This window comes from Puma concolor, chromosome E3 (assembly GCF_028749965.1).
Source record: "Puma concolor isolate L17-30 chromosome E3, mPumCon1.1.hap2, whole genome shotgun sequence".
In the NCBI taxonomy this organism is placed as follows: Eukaryota; Metazoa; Chordata; class Mammalia; order Carnivora; family Felidae; genus Puma; species Puma concolor.
The window spans coordinates 26526669-26546264 of record NC_141682.1 but is presented as its reverse complement, the minus strand read 5'-3'; the positions used below and the strand labels follow the sequence as shown (position 1 = coordinate 26546264).

The window sequence follows — 19596 nt, the reverse complement described above, 5'->3', positions numbered from 1 at the left end:
TTTGTCTGTCTGTCTGTCTGTCTGTCTCTCTCTCCCCAAAATAAATAAACATAAAAAAAAGACATTATACAATTTAAAGGATTTAGAAGGAAGACTTTACTTTGACCCCTACTGGTTGAGGAAGCTTATTCTATGCTTGGCTTCTCTGATCGGACACAGCATTTCACAGAAAAACTTAATAATAAGTAATAGCAATTGACCTCTATGGAGCACTTCCTATGTGGAGGCACACTCCGCAGTGCTTTATATAATCCAGCTCTCAATGCTAGAAGGTACATGCAATTATGCCCATTTTGCAGATGAGGAAACTGAGTTACCAGTGAAGAAAGTTTCCTAAAGTTTCAAAGGGAACGGGCTGCAACCCAGATTTCAACAAGTTATCTGGCTCTAAGTCTGTTGTCCCTAACATGTATGTGATTTAAAAGATTTTTGGCATATTACACTAGAGTAACAAGTCCTCTTGGAGATTTCAGGGAGTGAGTTTGTTTCCTTTTTTAATTTCTAAAACATGCTAATATAGTGGGGAATAGGATACAGAGTTTACGTGAATGTTTAAGGTAAAAGTTGAGGCTGCCAATAGGTTTCATGCCAGGGGAAGCTGCTTGAGCCAAGCCCTGGAACCCAGGGAGGACTAAACCTGGGCCCTCTTCCCAGACCAGAGGCAGTGAGGTGAGAAACCCTGGGGAGCATGTGAGTGTTGTATTGTGTACATGAAGTGCAAGACAGAGGAAGGTCACAGGTATCTGGGCTCCCTGAGACAGTTATCCTACATGGCAAAGGAAGATGTGACTCTGCAAAATATGACACTTGAAGGCCTGGGTCACCCAGCCCTGCCAGCTGCTCAGAAACCAAGAAGGAGTCATTGATCCTCCAGGTACAGAATCGGGCCAGCAGAGGTGGAGAATGCCCTGGCCGAACATCCAGCAGTGGCTGAATCAGCTGTGGTGAGCAGCCCAGACCCAATTCGAAAGGAGGTAAGGAGGAGGACACAGAGGTCATCTTGTCTGTGTGTGGGCACCTGGAAAGCCGGTGCAAGAAAGACATCCCCCAGGCCCTATTTTCCCAGCCTCCCACCTAAGGTGAAGGGAGGGCAGAGAGCATGTGCATGTGCATTTACACTGTGTGGTCACCAGAGGGCACTGGGCCAAAACTGTGACAAAATGGTGCTTGTGAATCCTGCACACTGAGGCCTCCAATCTGCTGTTGAATGAACCCTTGCTCTGTGCCAACTCATTTCCCCCTCACAACAGCCTAATTCTTTAAGGATTCTGATATCCTTTTTTACAGTAAAGAAACAAGCATAAAGAGATTAAGTAACTTGCCTGATCACAAAGCTCTTAAGTGGTGGAGGTGGAATGGGAATTTTAGTAATCCTTCTCTGGATCATGCATTCATTGGTTCAACAGGTGTATGCTGACTACCTACTATGTACAAGGCCCTGTGCCCTGTAATAGGGACATAAGTAATATAAAACTATCTAATTACCAACATTTATTTCATGCTCACAGAACTCTATCTACAATAATAGTAAAAATGGTGATGATAATGATAGGAATACAAATAATTTAAACTGGCTTCATGTTTTGCATGTAATATCTCAATGAATCTTGACATAAATGCAACGAGGGGTGAAGCTGTGCTATCCCCACATCACTGAGAAGGAAATGGAGGCTGAGAGGTTATTTTCTAAGACAAAGAGTAGAAATTGGAAGTATGGAAACTGGTCGTTATCTTCTGCAAAGGCTCAACTCTTCCCTTGTTTTTCCATTTACTTAATAAACATTTACTTTTTAAACTATACAATTGGTTGCCACTCAGCCTGAGCCTTTACTCTGGTTCTGCACTACAGGTGGTGAAGGCATTTATTGTCCTGACCCCGGAATTCCTCTCCCGTGACCAGGACCAGCTCACCCAGGAGCTGCAGCAGCATGTGAAGTCAATGACAGCCCCATATAAGTACCCGAGGAAGGTGAGTGAGGGCAGATGGATGGGATGTGGTCCCTGCCAGTGGTTCCTGGGGCTCTGCTGCCCCAAATCCGCTAGGGTGGCCAAGGAGAAGCTTATGTAGCCAACAGATAGAACATTTTCCTATGCAGAAGAAGCAGTTCAACTCAGTGATATGGGGGAACCAACTTAATCAGAGGGAAACTTTGTCCTGTGTCAAAAACATGGCTGGCAGGTCAACGTAAAGAAAAAAATTGAGACAAGTGCCCAGAGACATCAAGATTATTTGTAATCTTTGAACATTTGGAAAAGAAATTCCAATCAATAACTGCTACACATTTTAAAAACATTATTTGTAGTAAGAAATACATTCTAAATTGCAACCCAGTACATGTATAGATACATAACAAATAAAGGCTAACAAAGTAATATTAATTCTAACATACAATACATTCTGAGAGTTTTTATTCTACTTCATTTGTTTTCAAGGCCATGTGCAACCTATGGAAGTGTTCAGGAATAGAGAAGTGATTACATTATTTATGGTATTTAATGTAGTCCTATAATTTAAAAAGACAATGCAGATCTTTTATTTGTAACTTGAAAACGTCACAGTATCTTATTAACAGAAAAAAGCAGGCTGTAAATGAATATACCTAATATCATATTTGTTGGAAAACAACAGTTTGAAAGGATACATATGCCACAAATTAACATTTCCTTCTTTTGTAATAATACGTTGCTGCATTTTCTGAATGTTTACAATAAGGACATAAAGCTATACGGCTAACATTTATTGGCATTCACTATGTGTACCAGGTCCTGGACTCAAAGATTTACATTTTTACTATTTGATTTAATCCTCTTCAAACCTGAGATGCTGTAACCACCCATTTTACGGAGCAGAAACGGAGGCTCAGAGACTCCCAGTAAATTGCCTGAGGTTGGAGTTAATAAAAGGATGGAGCTGGAACTCAGACCCACATGTATCTGACAAGAGATCATGCTTTGAATGTTGGGCTGTCCTGCCTCTTAGGAGGAAAACAGAGGATGCATGAAAGTTAGGATGGACTAGAGGTTATTGTGGGTAACAAATAGCCCCAAAATCTTAGAACCTTATAATAAGGGAAGTTTCTTCCTTGCTCATACCACATGTCCACCATGGTCCCCCTGGGACCAGGATAAAAGAGCACCCATCAGAGGTAACTACCAGGTGACATAAGAGATGGACAGAGAGGTGACCAGACTCAGTTGTTCCCAAGTGTTGTGTTCAAGGTGGCACACTTCACTCCCACTCACATTTCACTGGTCAGAGCATGTCACAGGGCTACATCCAGCTTAGTGGGTCAAAGGACAATGTGACATACTTGGTGGAGCCTAGTGAGGCCACTACATGGTGCCAGCCTGTCTGGGGGACTGTGCAAAGGCAAAGAAGGGAGGTGGGGCATTGGTAGTAAATGATAGCAGGACTAAGTCAGGATGGGTTTGCTTCATCCTCAACCAGGTGGAATTTGTCCCAGAGCTGCCCAAAACCATCACTGGCAAGATTAAGAGAAGTGAACTTCGGAAAAAGGAGTTTGGTCAGATGTAATCAGCAAAACACTCAGAAACCACTCTGTAATCTTGACCACATCCTTGACTGCCTCAGTTTCCCCACTATGGAGAGGGTGAGGAGGGGAATGTAGAGCACTGTTTTGTAGCATCAGGAGTGCCAATGTTCTAGCATTTTTGTTCTCTTAAATTAATATGTTATTGTCTTCCTTCCACATTCCTGGGTAAGTGCTCCAAATGTGGTCTGGTAATAAAACATTGACATCAGCATCCGAGGCGACCTTGTGTTGTGCTTTTATTCTGTGAATAAACTGGCACTAAATGCTATCCCTCCATAATTCTTCCCAAGTTCCATCAGAGAAAACTCTGGTGCCAGGGGCCCTGGGTGACTCCTTATGCCCATTCAACAACTAGGACACAGAGGTCAGGGGGACATTCCTGTGGCCCCAGGTGTCCATCTCTGTCTGGCTTGACCATGCCCTGCTGAGGATGAGGCCAGGGCCAGAGCTAGTGAGGTGGCCGGGGAAGGGGGAAAGGGCCGAGGGCAGCCCAGCGTGGTGATTCCACTTGTTCGCAAGACCATGGCTCCCTGCTCCATCCACCATTCCACGGATCTGCTGCCACTGCCTCTGAATGCTGCTGCTGCTGCTGCTGCTGCTGCTGCTGCTGCTGCTTCCACTTCCTGGCCTCAGCCTGCGCCAGCACAGGTGAGTGAAGGATCTGCCCTTTGGGGACTCAGGAGTCCTGCAGGACTCCTCCAGCTCTTTTCTGGAGTGCCCAATCCTGCATTCCTTCCATGGGGCCCAGGAGCTCTATTTCCCCAGCCCTGCCTTGGGGGAAAATAGGGCCTAGGTATCTCTCAGCCTCACCAGGGTCTAGGAGCCCTCCCCCACACTTTATAACCTCCTCCTGCCATCCGCAGCCCTCCCTGCTACTGGCCTGTGGTCCTGTGAGCTGCCCTTCACTCCATCCATCCTTGGAGACCGAGATGGCACCCGAAGTGGGGGGCACTGGAGGTTGGGAGAAAAATGGGCAGAGGGAGCTGAGCCTGAGGGTGGGGGAAGCACATATTGTCTTTTGCTCACCCACCCCAGGATCGCCCTTGAAGGGTTCCCTCTGTAGCTACTTACTTCTGAGGTGCACAGACACACACATGCACAGAGAAAGAAACAGACACCACAAGCACAGATACACACAGGCATGGAACCACCCACAGCATCATCTGGGACTCAGGTATAGGGCTCATGGACAGGCTCACAGACAGACCCAGACTGCAGACATAGCCAATGACACCCTGAGAGGAATACACACACACACACACACACACACACACACACACACACACACACAGATACACACAGAGGGATACACACACACAAAGGGGTACACACACTCCTTCAGGGTCACATGAAATAGCCCCATGAAACAACCTCAACACACACTGGACACACACACACACACACACACACACGGAAAACACACACACATACACATACAGGTATGATCAGGAACACCAAAAGGAGCCACAGATTCACACACATGCAACCAATACACACACAGACAGGAAACACAGATGCATACAGATACTCCCTCAGGGATACATGTGACCCAACAATATAATATAGCCACAGACAGAGAATTACACAGCAAACATACCCTCATTCAGAGACACAGACACAGATACACATGCATACACAGAAGACTCTTGGGTAGTCGAAAGGCAGAAAACTCATGTCCACAGTCACTATACCCACAGACACAGAACTCACAGGGGCACAATGCAGATTACACACACACACACACACACACACACACACACACACACACACCGTCCAGGACATCTCTGGCACTCCAGTGGAGGCCACAACAAGAAGAAGGGGTGCACAGACTCCGGCATGACCTGCCCATCTCAGTTGTCATTGAAGGGGTGTTTTCATGGATTCAACCCACTGCTGGGCACCTGCCCCATGTCAGTGCCTTATTTAGGGTTGTGCCTAGGCCTAGACTCCAGAGAGTGGCCAGGGTATGGTGGCCACAGGGATAGGGGCACAGGGTAGGGACAGGGTACACTTAGGTGAGAGTGCTTCATGGGGCCAGATCAAGTGAGGTGAGTCTCCCCAGGACCCTTGGGGTGTGTCAGAGTGGGCTGTGCCCTCTCCCACAACAATAGCACTAATGGCATCATCAGGACTAGTATATGACAGCATTATGGTCACCACACAGATGAATGGCCATCATCCTGAGGTGGAGGAGCCGGGCTGTGACCTTGCTGCCTGGTTTGGCTCATCTTCTGTACAGGGTGACCTGGAGCAAAGCTGGGTTGTGGTGCCAAGCATCTCCGTGGCCTCTCCTCCCTCTGGAGTCTCCAGGCCCCAGCTTCCCCTCTCCCAACGTCCCCTCCCAGACCCAAGTCAGCAGTGAGCCTTTTCTCAGCCTGGGTACAGCCTTCCCTGTGAGGGCTCTGAGCCCGGTTCCCCATCTGTGCAAGGGGTTGGAGATGGTACTGACCACTGGGTCCTGAGAGATGATGTCTGCAAAGGAAAAGGCTTAGCACAGGCCTGAAACTGGAGGGAACTGTGGTTTCCACCTGTGTTACCTTTAACAGCTGTGCAAATATAAGGCACCAGACTGGGAAGGCACATGCCTCATGGAGGTGATGACACTGATATCCACTAGTGCTCAGCACGTGGCTTTCTCTTGTCCTCAGCACAGTTCTGGACACCGGCATGGCCACTCCCATTTTACTGAAGGACACCAGCCCAAGGTCACACAGCTGGTAAGCAGCAGAGTTGGATCTCACTAGGCTCCTGGCCCTACCCCCAGGGACCACGAAGGACTCCCCAGATGGGAGGCTGACTTTGGCTTTGGGGATACTTCCTCACCTCCATGAATGATCTCACTTGTTCAAGGCCCCCAAACTCTGTTAACTGCTTCTTCTTTCCCTGATCCCTGCTGCAGTTATACTCGGGATGACCCTGGCCATGCTTCATGGAATTCCCTAGGCCCCCTTATAGTCAGGGCCCTCTCTCCCATTCACTTTTAGGCCAGTCGGACTCTACCTCTTCTGTAGCTGGTCTCTCCTTGAGACCAGGAGACCAGGACAGCCCAACACTGGGGCTCATTAGGCAGGCAGCAGCATCTAAACGAAATTGAACACTATTGGGTTTTTACACCTGTTCTGGTTTGGTTTTGCTTGTTTTGTATGGTTTCTTTGTATTTAGGTATTTAGCAGTGCCAGAATGGGTCCTGTTACAATACATTTACATAAAAATAAAAGCGAGGGAGTTCAGAGCAATGATTTTCAGCTGCCTTGGGCCTGAATGAGTTGGGGAAACATTGTGTCAATCATGTAGGGAACTATTTAGGAAGCTCAACTCAGGACAGGGCCCAGGAGAGATGATCACAGTGGGTTTGTCTAGTCACCTGGGTCCCTGGTCCCTGCCCACCTGCTTGGCCCTCCCTGCCCAGCACAGCTGGTGCTGCCAACAATCTGGGTGTTGTCCCAGGTCCCTCAGGAGGGAAGCTGATGAACTATTTTTCTTAGAATGCTCTCATTCCTGGAGACCTCAGGAGATCCCATGTGAGTCAGTTGAATTCTCCCCCTGTAAGGTTCATAATGTACAGCCCATGCTAATCGGTCAGAGGGTTACACAGATAAGTGACAGATCTACCACTGTTTGTGGTGTTAAAATGTCTAGGTCTGGGGCGCCTGGGTGGCGCAGTCGGTTAAGCGTCCGACTTCAGCCAGGTCACGATCTCGCAGTCCGTGAGTTCGAGCCCCGCGTCGGGCTCTGGGCTGATGGCTCAGAGCCTGGAGCCTGTTTCCCATTCTGTGTCTCCCTCTCTCTCTGCCCCTCCCCCGTTCATGCTCTGTCTCTCTCTGTCCCAAAAATAAATAAACGTTGAAAAAAAAATTAAAAAAAAAATAAATAAATAAAATAAAATGTCTAGGTCAATTAGAGCTGATGTGGGGACCAGACAATCTTCTCACACCAATATTCCAGGATATTCCAGGCCAGGAGACATTTTTGATTACATTTTTATCATGCTCCTATCATTTAGTTCAAATATAGCTCTTTTTCTTTGGGATTTCTTGATTCATATTCTACTTCTAGAGGAACTTCTCAATTTCTAAGCATATGGGAATTTCTAGTTACCTCTTTATTAGTGATTTCTAGCACATTGTATTACCAAAACATGCTTTGTGTGATTTCCTTCCTCTGAAATCATTTCATTCCTTTGAAATTTCCCTTATGGCCATAATAAATAGGGTGAATTTTTGTAACTGTATCCTCTGTGCCTAAAGTGAATGTGTCCTCTACAGTGTTATGTACATGTGGATACATATATGGATATAGCTGTGGGATTCAGATGGTTTGCTATCAAGATCTCTATCTTATGGATGTTCTATCTGCTTTGACTTGCTGAGAAAGGGTTAAACCTTCCTGTCTGCTTGCGTATTTGATTGTTCTTGCAGTTCTGTCCTCCTTTGCTTTCTCTGTTGTTCAGCTATTGCCCATGGGAGATGGGAGTTCAGAAAGGAAGGAGAGAACACTCAGAAGAGGTGACAGGGAGCTGGGCTGGGAGGGCCCAGAAACCAGAAGGCTGGCCAAGTTTCCAGAGAGGAACTGTTGTTGGGATGGCACGTGGTGGTGCACCAGGCGGGAAGCGGCTTTTTAAAAATGAGGTCACATGGGGTGTCCATATTGCTCTACCAGGGGTGAGGGCAGCTGATTGGCCGAGAGAGAGTATAAAGGTTCTGGGTTGCTAAGGCAACACCCAGACGGTCTGGTGAGGCCTTGGAAGAAGAAGGATCTTCCTCTGCTTCACCTGCTCCTGAGAGTCCACTTAACCTGCTGTTTGTGTCCTGCTCACCTAGTGATTTACTGACCTGCTGACCTACTAACCTGTGTGAACCCTCCCCCCTCCCCTCTTATACTTGATCTGATCCTGGTCCTGTCCCTGACCCCCTTCTTCTCCTGACACACCCCTTCCTTAACCCCACCCCCTTTTTATACACCTCCCCCCTTTCCCACCCCTCCCCACGCCTCCCTTGCCCACCTACACCCCATCACCCATCTCCACCTCCTGCCTGGAACCCTAGAGTCCCCTTAAAGGACCAGGACAGGAAGGTGCAGAGGCTGTTTTTCTGGCTCCTTGTGTTTGGGTGTCCCAGTTACCCAAACACAAATGTGAGTAAACATGGGACATTGGTGGATTCTTCCTTCCTATTGGGTTCTTTCACACTGCGGTTAAACAACAGCTTTTCCATGGGGCTTTTGATAGGACCTTCAGAAGAACTTCATTTCTTCCTGAAGACTGAGGACCACAGGACAGGTTTCTCCACCAGCCTGAAGTGGTTATGGCTACAGCTGTCCACATCAAGTTCTGGGTCCTGTCTGTGCCGCTTGGTCCAGAAAGAGCAATGTTGACAGGATGTAAACCCAAGCATAGTAGGTTTATAGTGTCAAGAAGGAAAGATTTGTGAAGATACTAAAAAAGCTATTGAGCTGATTGACTTAAATAGGTGTTTCTATGATGTGTGAATTATTTCATTAAAGTTGTTTTTAAAAATGTCAAGAACTCTTATTTAATAGGAACTATGGGTATTAGACTTTCTCCTGGAAGCCCTGTTAAGACCCTGCTTCAAGCTTTGTAAGCTTAGGGTCCATCTTATATGTAGTTCATTTTTCTATCAGCACATTGTTCATATTTGTGAAGTTTGGTAGCCCTGGGAACAGTGGTAACTGGAGCATTGGTGTTGGTACTAGAGTGTTAAAAAGTGAAATGTCTTTGAGCTCTGTGCTTCCTGGTTTGTTGACTTTTAGCAACTTCTGAATCATCCCTTTGCCTCTGGTCTTGGAGGCTGCCCCCAGGGACTCTGTGTCCAACTGTGTTGATAGGAGTCTCATAAGCCCAGCAGAAACTAAGTGGCTGCATCTTGCTTGGACATTTACAATAGGAAAATCACTAGGAGCGACATGATCAGGAAGTGAATGAATTGTTGTCCTTTCTTTAGCTAAGTATGTGCAGAGTGTTGATTTACTCAAAGCAAGAAGGGTTCTGAATGTCCTTAGGATTGTCCCAAATATAATGAAATACCTGGTTCCCAGTGTGACTATTTCACTCTTTCAATGAAAAGCAAAACTTGTACCCCTAGGAGAGTGAGAGAGGCAGACAGACAGACAGGGAACACCATAGAGATAAGGAGATTTCTTTAGATTGACGTGTACCAGATCCTTAGAGTAGGATCAGGAAAGTTCCATTAGTCAGGAATAACCCTTGCATTGAGGCAGGATCATTCCACATGAATGCCCCCAATCTAAATAGAATCTATTCTCTTTCCTTTGAGACTATGAAGAAGGAAAATTCTTGATTGTCTTTATTAGGATTTTTCCCCTGTACCTAGGCTGCCTCTCAGAGATCAGCTCGTTCCCTACATCATCTCTGAATTCTTCCATAAACTAACTTGTCTTGCATTTCCCACCTCCACCTACTCATGGCCATTGACTGTGAGAACCTAGCGTTACTGGCCCCATTGGATCTAATCTAGTTAAGAAGCAGCAACTGATATCAGCAGCCAGACAGCGGCTAGATGCACCAAGAGTGCCCATGTCTGAAGATGTTTTACCTTCGTGACAAGATGGCCTCTGTCCTTGGTGCATTTGAGCCCCATGACCAACTATTGTGCTGACAGCTACTGCTTTCTTTCAGACAGTGGCTACTCAAAGACAGTGTATATTTCCCACCATTACACATTTTCATGACCTCATCTCTGAGAGCTGAATACAAAAATGTTATAGATTTCAGAGGCTACTTTCTAGACAGGTTTATGTGCCAAAATTAAGCTTGGTATGTGAATTAGTATGAATTGCATCATGAGTGTTTTGGTCCTAAAAGACTTCTAAGTCCAATTTTTGTAGAATGATATGTGTTCTGCTCTTTTGGTGAACATATCCAGGAATTTTGTAATCTTTTAGAAATGAATTTTCAGAGTTGCTGTCGATTAATTTTGGCACAATGCCATGAAATAGAAACATGAATTCCTTTCATTGGCTATTTGGAGATGTGTGTTCAAGTAACTTAAAATCCCACAGATATTATCAAAATATACAAGATCACCTGATTATGCAAATCTTTATGTACCTCAGAAATCTGACATCTTGAGCTATGATTCAGAATCAAGTGAACATTGAAAGAAAACATCAAGAAGTGAACAATAATGTGTAATTTATTTATTTTTTGGAATAATAATTCCATATTATTATGATAACAGCTGCCCATCTCTCTCAGATATATCTGTATCTGTAAACCTCTTTCTATAGAACAATCTCATTTGTATCTCTAGTACACTTTTTGTTTTTCTTTCTCCCATTCTTCCATGAATTTGGGGCATATTTTGGAGATGTTCCAAAGGATTTTATCCACATAGTTCATGAATGTACAATAGAACTCATTGACTTCTTATCTACTATAAATTTGCATTTTCTTACTTTTACATTGGCTTATAAATTCTTACTATTAAAACACAGTTGCAATGTGTTTGTCAGCAAAGTAAAATTTCTTAGTATTGTCTATTTTTCCTACAGCTTCAGTGTCATATAATTTGTATATAATAACAACACCTTTTTAAATTTTTTTTTTCAATGTTTATTTATTTTTGGGACAGAGAGAGACAGAGCATGAACGGGGGAGGGGCAGAGAGAGAGGGAGACACAGAATCGGAAACAGGCTCCAGGCTCTGAGCCATCAGCCCAGAGCCCGACACGGGGCTCGAACTCACGGACTGCGAGATCGTGACCTGGCTGAAGTCGGACGCTTAACCGACTGCGCCACCCAGGCGCCCCACAACACCTTTTTAAAGAACATAGTTTGTTGATAGTGGACATATGTAAGCAACAATGAGACCATCACCACAGTAAGATAGCAAACACAGTAATAACCCCCAAAAGTTTGTTCCTGCTCCTTTGTAAGCCATCTGTCCTCTTGATCCTCTATAAGGAGACATTTGAGAGGTGTGCTTATAACTTCCTGGAGGCTGGTAGAGGGTTCATAAAGATGATTCTTTGTGACAGATATATTGTAAATATCTTTAAGAACCTTCATTGTCTCCAATATTATCTCAGCCTGTCCATATTTTGCCTGACCATTTCCCCCTTGGCTCTGATGTGTTTGAAATTCTGTGGAAACATAACATTAATACTGCCTCCGTAGGAACTTGTGCTTGTCTAATTTACCTCTGGAGAACTGTTTTCACTGTGAGTATACTCAAGTACCTTATAGATAGAATTGTAGTCATAAGTAAGCAGAAAATATTATAGCCACAGGACCTTTTATATGCACTCAGTATTATAAATTTCCCTTTACTACATTCAATTTTCATTATCATTTAGATTGAAATACTTTACAATTTCTGTAGAAATGTCTTCTTTGACCTATATGGGCTTTTTAAAAAATTCAACTGTAATTAACATACAGTGTAATATTAGTTTCATGTGTTCAATATGATTCAGTGATTTCATGCACTTGTCAGTTGCTCATCATAGTGTACTCTTGATCTACTTCTCTTTCACCCATCCCCCCACTCGACTCCTCTCTAATCCATGTGTTTTTGAGAAGCTTGTTGTTTAATCTCATTTTTTTGGTCATTCTCCAACTAATAACTTTGTTCTTGATGTCTAGTTTGAGCCATCTGTGGTCTGAGAACATTGTATGATTTTGTTTACTTTGTTCAGATCTCTCTGTGACATCTCAAGTACCTGCTATAATTTTACAATGTCTTCAGGGAATGACTCTGGTCAAGGAAGCACTTTTTGCACTTTCTGGAAATGTTTGTGGTCATTTATGTTGCTGCTTGTGTGTTTTCTCTAGCCATCTCCCACTTCCTTTCTGATTTGAAAACCTTTGTTGGTGGTGATGTGGGAAAAATCATAGGACCTGATTTGGTGGCATTGTCAGTTCAGGAAATAGCTGAATGCATAAGACATTTCTACAGTGTTTCTGGTGAGTCAGAGGCATATTTTAGTCCCAAGATTTTGCCTTTACTTTTGTTTTGTCTGAAACTCTGAAACAGAGTGATCCTGGACTTTATTATGGCTATTGGACTTTACAAAAAATAATTGCAAGTAAATGGAACATTAGTTATTAATTTAAAATAAGTGTCATTTCCATTATTGAAGATTGGTAGTTTTGTATCTGTTTAATAGAATGGAAACATAACTTTTGGTCAAAAATAAGATATCTACCTTAATTCTCTTCCTTAGAAATGGTTGTTGAAATATCACCAAGTAGAAAAGAAATTCTTTCTATAGTTTGTTATAGTTCTAAGTTTTTATTATACTAGGCCATGGCTACATTTTTCTAGAATGTCTCCTGAGGCAGAGGAAATAAAAACAAAATTAAATTATTGGGACTATATCAAAATAAATAGCTCCTGCTCAGCAATGGAAACAAATAACAAAACTGAAAGACAACTTACTAAATGGGAGAAGATATTTGCAAATGACATAACTGATAAAGGGTTAGTACCCAAAATATGTGAAGAAATTATACAACTCAACAGCCAGAAAACAAATAATACAATTTACAAATGGGCCGAAGTCCTGAATAGGCATTTCCACAAAGAAGATGGCCAACAGACAGATGAACAGATGCTCAACATCATTCGTGGTCAGGGAAATGCAAATCAAAACTACAATGTGATATCACCTTACACCTGTCAGAATGGCTAAAATCAAAAGACAAGAAAAAACTAGTGTTGGCAAGGATGTGGAGAAAAAGGAACCCTCATGCACTTTTGGTGGGAATGCAAATTGCTGCAGCCATTTTGAAAAACAGTATGGAATTTCCTCAGATAATTGAAAATAGAACTAACCTATGAGGCAGTGATTGCACTACTGGGTATTTACCCAAAGGATACAGAACAAAAAAAAAAACAAAACAAAACAAAAAAAAAAAAAACTACTACTAAAGGATATATGCACCCCTGTGTTTACTGCAGCATTATTTATAATAGCCAAATTATGGAAGCAGCCCAAGTGTCCATCCATAGATGAATGGATAAAGAAGAGGTGACATCTATATCTATATCTGTATATCTATATCTATATATCTACACACACACACACACACACACACATGAATATTATTCAGCCATAAAAAGGAATGATATCTTGCCATTTGCAACAACATGGATTGATAGAGAGGATATAATGCTAAGTGAAAGGTAAATACCATATGATTTCACTCATATGTGGAATTTAAGAAACAAAACAAATGAACAAAGGGGAAAAAAGAGAGATGTACCAAAAAACAGATTCCTAATTTTAGAGAATAAAGTGATGGTTACCAGAGGGGAGGTGGGTGGGGTGATGGGAGAAGTGGGTGATGGGGATTAAAGAGTACACTTTCCATGACGAACCCTGAGTAATGTACAGCATTGTTGAATCACTATATGTGCACCTGAATCGAATGTAACACTGTATATTAACTATACTAGAATTGCAAAACTTAAAAAATAATTTATTTTGCTGAACCACACCTTTATTATAATACCACATTGGATTATGATTTTGACTTTTTGTCACGAGCTATACTTTTATAAAAAAATATTGTTTCGGGGCGCCTGGGTGGCGCAGTCGGTTAAGCGTCCGACTTCAGCCAGGTCACGATCTCGCGGTCCGTGAGTTCGAGCCCCGCATCAGGCTCTGGGCTGATGGCTCGGAGCCTGGAGCCTGTTTCCGATTCTGTGTCTCCCTCTCTCTCTGCCCCTCCCCCGTTCATGCTCTGCCTCTCTCTGTCCCAAAAATAAATAAAAAACGTTGAAAAAAAAAATTAAAAAAAAAATATTGTTTCTACATGAAATTTAATTTTGTTTATCACTCATCTAGGTAAAGACTCGAGTATATGAAGGTAACATTTCAGGCTTCTATCTTCCTTGTAATCTTTTCTTTTTAAATCTTTTTAAAAAAAAGACTTTTTCAAAAGCCTGATGCGGGGCTTGATCTCACAAACTATGAGATCCTGACCTGAACCAAAATCAAGAGTCAGATGCTCAACCAACTGAACCATCCAGGTGCCCTGTAATCTTTTCTTAATACAGCTGTTCAATGTGGTTTCTAATTCAGCTAGAGGTAAAGACATTGATTTATCTGGTCTAGTTAGCCCATTAACTCTTTACAGTTAGGATGTTTGCATCCTAAGCGACAGCACAGATTGAGTTGCCCCCAGCTGAGACAGGTGACCAGGTAGAAAAAAAATCAGATAATTAGGGAGAAGTGGATGAGTTTAATTCTGGACAGAAATGTTTAAGAAGCCAGTGACAGGAGTATTTTGGCATGACCTACCTGTTGGGGGAAATGTACAGATTAAGGCACTATCTGAGCCTGTCAAGAAGCTCAAGGCTTAGAGAAGAAGTCAGATATTGTCAGGCTGAGTGTGTGTCACTAGAGAGGTTTAAAACATGTGTTATGAGTCCTGGGTGGAGGGAGCCTCTAATGCTAGTGGAGAGTGAGTGAAAGTGAGCAATATGCAAAATAGGGCTAATGGATTGTGTATGGGCTTCATGGACTTTGCTGATTAAGTGACTTGGCACATAGTGGGTCCTCAAATGCTGGTGTTACTATGGGGAATACAACACTGCTGGTATAGAGAAGGGTGACCTCAGGGCAGCAGAGCTCTCACATTATACAGATAGAAGGTAAGTTTGTAGTTTGGGACCGAATAGAATTAAACACCTATCAGAAGACTCTGGAGTCCTGGGTTCTGTTCTAGGTGCTTTCCATGTGCTATCTACGTGTGAGGTGAGTGTTTCCTGCATGGTGTTTACCAGTAATGCAGGTGGTAATGTTTACATCTTTGGCTTTCACCACCTTGTGATTTGGGGAGATGAGGAGTTATCCAGGGTCCTATCCACTACATAGTAAAGCTGAGATTTTACCCAAGTGTGTTTGATTCCAAGACCATACCCACCTGAGCATCCTGCCCTGGTTCTCATGAAGGGACCCTGTGGAGCAGCAGAAAGACATTGGAGGCCTCTGAGTGCCAAGCAACATTTAGAATAATTTCTCTCTCAGTATTTCTTTAAATGTTTATTTACATATTTTGAGAGAAAGTGTGTGCGTGAGTGGGGGAGGGGCAGAGAGAGAGGGAATGAGAGAGAATCCCAAGCAGGATCCATGCTGTCAACATAGAGCCTTACATGGGGCTCAATCTCACCAACCGTAAGATCATGACCTGAGCCAAAAATCAACCAACTAGGCGCCCAGGTGCCCACCTCTCTTGTTATTGTTAATTAATTAACTAATTAATTAATTTATCTATTTATTTAAAAGACTTACTTCTTTTTGAGAAACAGAGTATAAGTGGGGAGGGGGCAGAGGGAGAGAGGGACAGAAGACCCAAAATGGGCTCTATGTTGACAGCAGTGAGCCTGATGTGGGACTCAAACTCATCAGCAGTAAGATAATGACCTGAGCTGAAGTTGGATCTCAACTGACTGAGCCACCCAGGTGCCTCTTTCATTATTTTTAAAGGGTGGGTGAAGGTGGGGGAAAACCTGAAAGAAATTAGGTGGGTTATTTTTTCTTTTTGACTTTTGTTTTTAAAGTAATTGCACTGATTTGTTTATTTGATCATGAAGGACGGAATATATGTATGTAGGATGCTTGACTTTTCTTCATTTCTCCTCTGGTGATGTCAGCACAATTTGAACTGTTCATATATTCTAAGACGAATGTTGCTTAATGATGGGATATTAGGGGGCTCCTGGGGGACTCGGTCGGTTGTGCATCTGACTTCTGATTTTGGCTCAGGTAATGATTGCAGGGTCATGGGATCAAGCCCTATGTTGGACTCCACATTGAGCATGGAGTCTGCTTAGGATTCTCTCTCTCTCCCTCTACCCATCACCCACTCATGTGGTCTCTCTCTCTAAAAGAAAAAGAAATAGAGAGAGAGAGAAAGTGGAGAAAAAGAGAAAGAAAAATAAAATGCCACTAATTAAAACTTGCTTTCTTCAGGGACCACAGTAATGCCAAATGTTTTATGTGACCACAGTGCCAGATCATGTGCCTTTGGTGTTGACACAGTGGGTAATTTGATTTTACTGGTTTTGGTACTAATCTTGAGAGATTGCTTTTTATCTTTTTGGTTAATTTAGATCAAATTTATGAGAAGATTAAGTACTCCATGAAGGAAAATGCAAACCTTGCAGAAAAAATATCCATTTGTGAACAGAAGGTATAATCATCCTTCCCACCCCCCTGACTTTTTTTTTTTTCATTTTCATGATTTCACCTTGAATTGTGTTCACTTCTGGTTCACTGATTTTGCTGTCTCCTCTTTCATCCTGATGTCCCGTTTCATTCCATTCTATACCAGGCTAAATTCAAAGCAATCATCATATATGTAAAATACCACATTCTTTATTTCTGTAATGACTTACCCACCAGAGGCAGGTTTTTATGTCACCATAATTAATATTTTTGAATTCTGAATCTTCTGTTACATATTTGTGTAGATCAATGGAGCAAAGAAATGTGCTCAAGAAACCATGTGGCAAAATAAGTTTCCCTCTTACGAGGCACATAGATGAAGATAAAAATCCCTTCTTTGTCCTGGGGTGCCTGGGTGGCTCATTCAGTTAACCATCCAACTCTTGGTTTCAACTCAGATCCTGATCTCATGGTTCATGAGTCCAAGCCCTGCGTCGGGCTCTGTGCTGACTGTGGGGAGTCTGCTTGGAGTCAGCCTGCTTGGGATTCTCTCCGTCTCTCTCTGTCCCTCCCCTGCACATTTGCTCTCTCTCTCAAAAAAAAAATTTAAAAAAAAGTATTAAAATCCCTTCATTGTCCTTTAAAAATGGAAGTAAAAGTAATGAATAAGTATTCCTGATGACTATATGTTTTGTTGAAGAATAACAGTGAGACACCTGAGCACACTAATGAATTTTTTAATGATATCATTCAAAGTGTGCATGATTTGTGGCAATCTGAGGTAAATCAGAATGTCAAGAATTGGGACTTCCTGAGTGTTTTGCTACTGAGAGTTAGCATAATTTGATGTTTGAGCCCTTTTGGTCATTGGATGAATTGAGCCCCTCAACCTTCCATGCTGTTCACTGCTGTTTCAAGCAGTAACATCACAGTGCCTAAATAAATAGGTTTTATTAATTATTTATTTATTGTATTAAAAAAATAGCACTTTACTTAAGAGTTAGGCAGAATTTGTTTTCATAACCTTGGCTTAATTTTTATATCATTCAGTGCTGCTGGGAGAGAGCACTAGAGGTTTCTAGCCATGTTGAACAGTTATGTTCCTCTTAATGCAGAGCAGAGAGTTTTGAAAGTGAATCTGGTGACAATATTTATCTTCCATAAAGAAAAGTCACTCATTTGAACTGTTTGGCTTGAAAGATTTTACACTTTCTTCCCTTTTTCTTTGTTATCCAGTGACAGTCCCATTGTCTCAAAAGCAAGATAGTTGCTCTGAAAAATTTACACCTTCCACTATTCTCTTCACCCTTCATTTTAAAAAAAAAATTTTTTTTTAACATTTATTTATTTTTGAGACAGAGAGAGACAGAGCATGAACAGGGGAGGGTCAGAGAGAGAGGGAGACACAGAATCTGAAACAGGCTCCAGGCTCTGAGCTGTCAGCACAGAGCCCGACGCGGGGCTTGAACTCACGGACCGCAAAATCATGACCTGAGCCGAAGTTGGCCATTTAACCGACTGAGCCACCCAGGCGCCCCAAATTCACCTTTCATTTTTTTAATGTGTCTCACTTTTCTCTTTGGCCCAAACTGGATCGACTGTTTTTAATGATACAGGGACTGACTGTGGGGTATGTTCTATTGACAATGCTTTTTTGTGACACATTGTCCAGTGTTTGTTTGGAAAGCCTAGTACACATTTTATTTCTATCCTACTTGCAAGCTGGGGAAAGAAAAACCTACAAAGAACTTGAAAGGTGCTATTTTAGTAAACACTTCAGAAGTTTCAGAAGTAAATTCCCTCTACTTCCTGCAGGATTTCCATTGTACACTTAGCTTTGAAGGAAAACAAATCTTTCATGCCTTAGAACATTAGATTTATATGTTATCTACTGAGTGATCTTCTTGGGACCCAAGTCACTAAAGAGAGGGTTTTGCTTAGGTTCACCTCCCCCTTAATGAAATTCAGACCAGCGAAGTGAAACGGAAGGCTGAAGAACATCCTGTGCAGAAACAAAATGCTCAGCTTAAGATCTGAAAGAATCAGGTAACAAAATTTACTATCAAACGTTATATAAACCAGAGAATTGAACATCATTACTTCCTTTTTAAGTTTCTCTTCTTTAATTGTGGTAAAATACATACATTAGAAAGTTTCCCATCATAAACATTTAAGTGTACATTTTAGTAGTGCTAAGTACATTCACATTCTTCTATAATCATTACATCTTTCTCAAATCTGTCTTAAAGTCAGGAGATACCAGTGCATGCATCAAGGATTTGATGCAGGGAGTCTTCACATCTAATAAATGTAACCTGGAATAGGTGTTGCTTGGAGGGAAGAAAACTGCATTTAGTAGAATGAGTTTGTTCTGGCAAGGTAAAAAGTGGCTTCCTGCCTTTGGAATTCTGTCCTTTCTCCTCTCCCCCCTCACGGTCACACTCATGAGAACAGATGCACACACAGAAGTAAACTGTTTTATGCTTGACAGGCAGCAAAAGGGAACAGGGAGACAACTGTGATACATTGAGATGTGTGGAAGGGGCAAAGGAAGCCAAATGGGAAACCCGGAAGAAGAATGTAGATGTTCTTGATGGAATATGTAGACAAAGACAGAAGCTCACAGAAGAGTGAGACTTTCAGGAGTTAATTGTTACAAACACTGTTGTAAGAACAAATGTGTGAGACAATGGGGATAATTATACTTTCTTTGAGCACATTTAACACCAACTATACTTTCACCATAGTAATCAGTACAGAATTGTGTTTCTCCCTTCTGCCTTTATTTCTGTGATCTGCATCTTCCTTCACTTTGTGGAAACCTCAGGGTTCATTTTCATTGTCCTTTACATTTCAGTCCCATCATAGCAACATGAGTGCCATATGT

The 19596-nt window shown here is 42.5% G+C and overlaps 2 protein-coding genes across 18 annotated transcripts in view; both read left to right on the top strand.

Moving 5' to 3' along the window:
* LOC112853230 (acyl-coenzyme A synthetase ACSM1, mitochondrial-like) overlaps positions 1-3770 on the top strand; it is a 45385-nt gene extending 41615 nt beyond the window's left edge. For 8 of the 9 annotated variants that reach the window (XM_086692903.1, XM_086692904.1, XM_086692907.1 and 5 more), the window contains 3 exons: positions 875-974; positions 1850-1969; positions 3449-3770. In XM_086692903.1, coding sequence (XP_086549029.1) covers positions 875-974; positions 1850-1969; positions 3449-3535 — 307 coding nt within the window. In that variant the 3' untranslated portion in view covers positions 3536-3770. Of the gene's footprint in view, positions 1-874; positions 975-1849; positions 1970-2763; positions 2924-3448 lie in introns of those variants that run through there. The other variant, XM_086692910.1, reaches the window with a different exon arrangement.
* Positions 3771-3867: 97 nt separating this feature from the next.
* LOC147573077 (uncharacterized) overlaps positions 3868-19596 on the top strand; it is a 117016-nt gene continuing 101287 nt past the window's right edge. For 7 of the 9 annotated variants that reach the window (XM_086692915.1, XM_086692919.1, XM_086692917.1 and 4 more), the window contains exons 1-2: positions 3868-4202; positions 6203-6271. In XM_086692915.1, the coding sequence (XP_086549041.1) occupies positions 4129-4202; positions 6203-6271 (143 nt within the window). In that variant the 5' untranslated portion in view covers positions 3868-4128. Of the gene's footprint in view, positions 4203-6202; positions 6272-14340; positions 16735-18650; positions 18756-19596 lie in introns of those variants that run through there. The other 2 variants (XM_086692920.1, XM_086692918.1) reach the window with 2 other exon arrangements.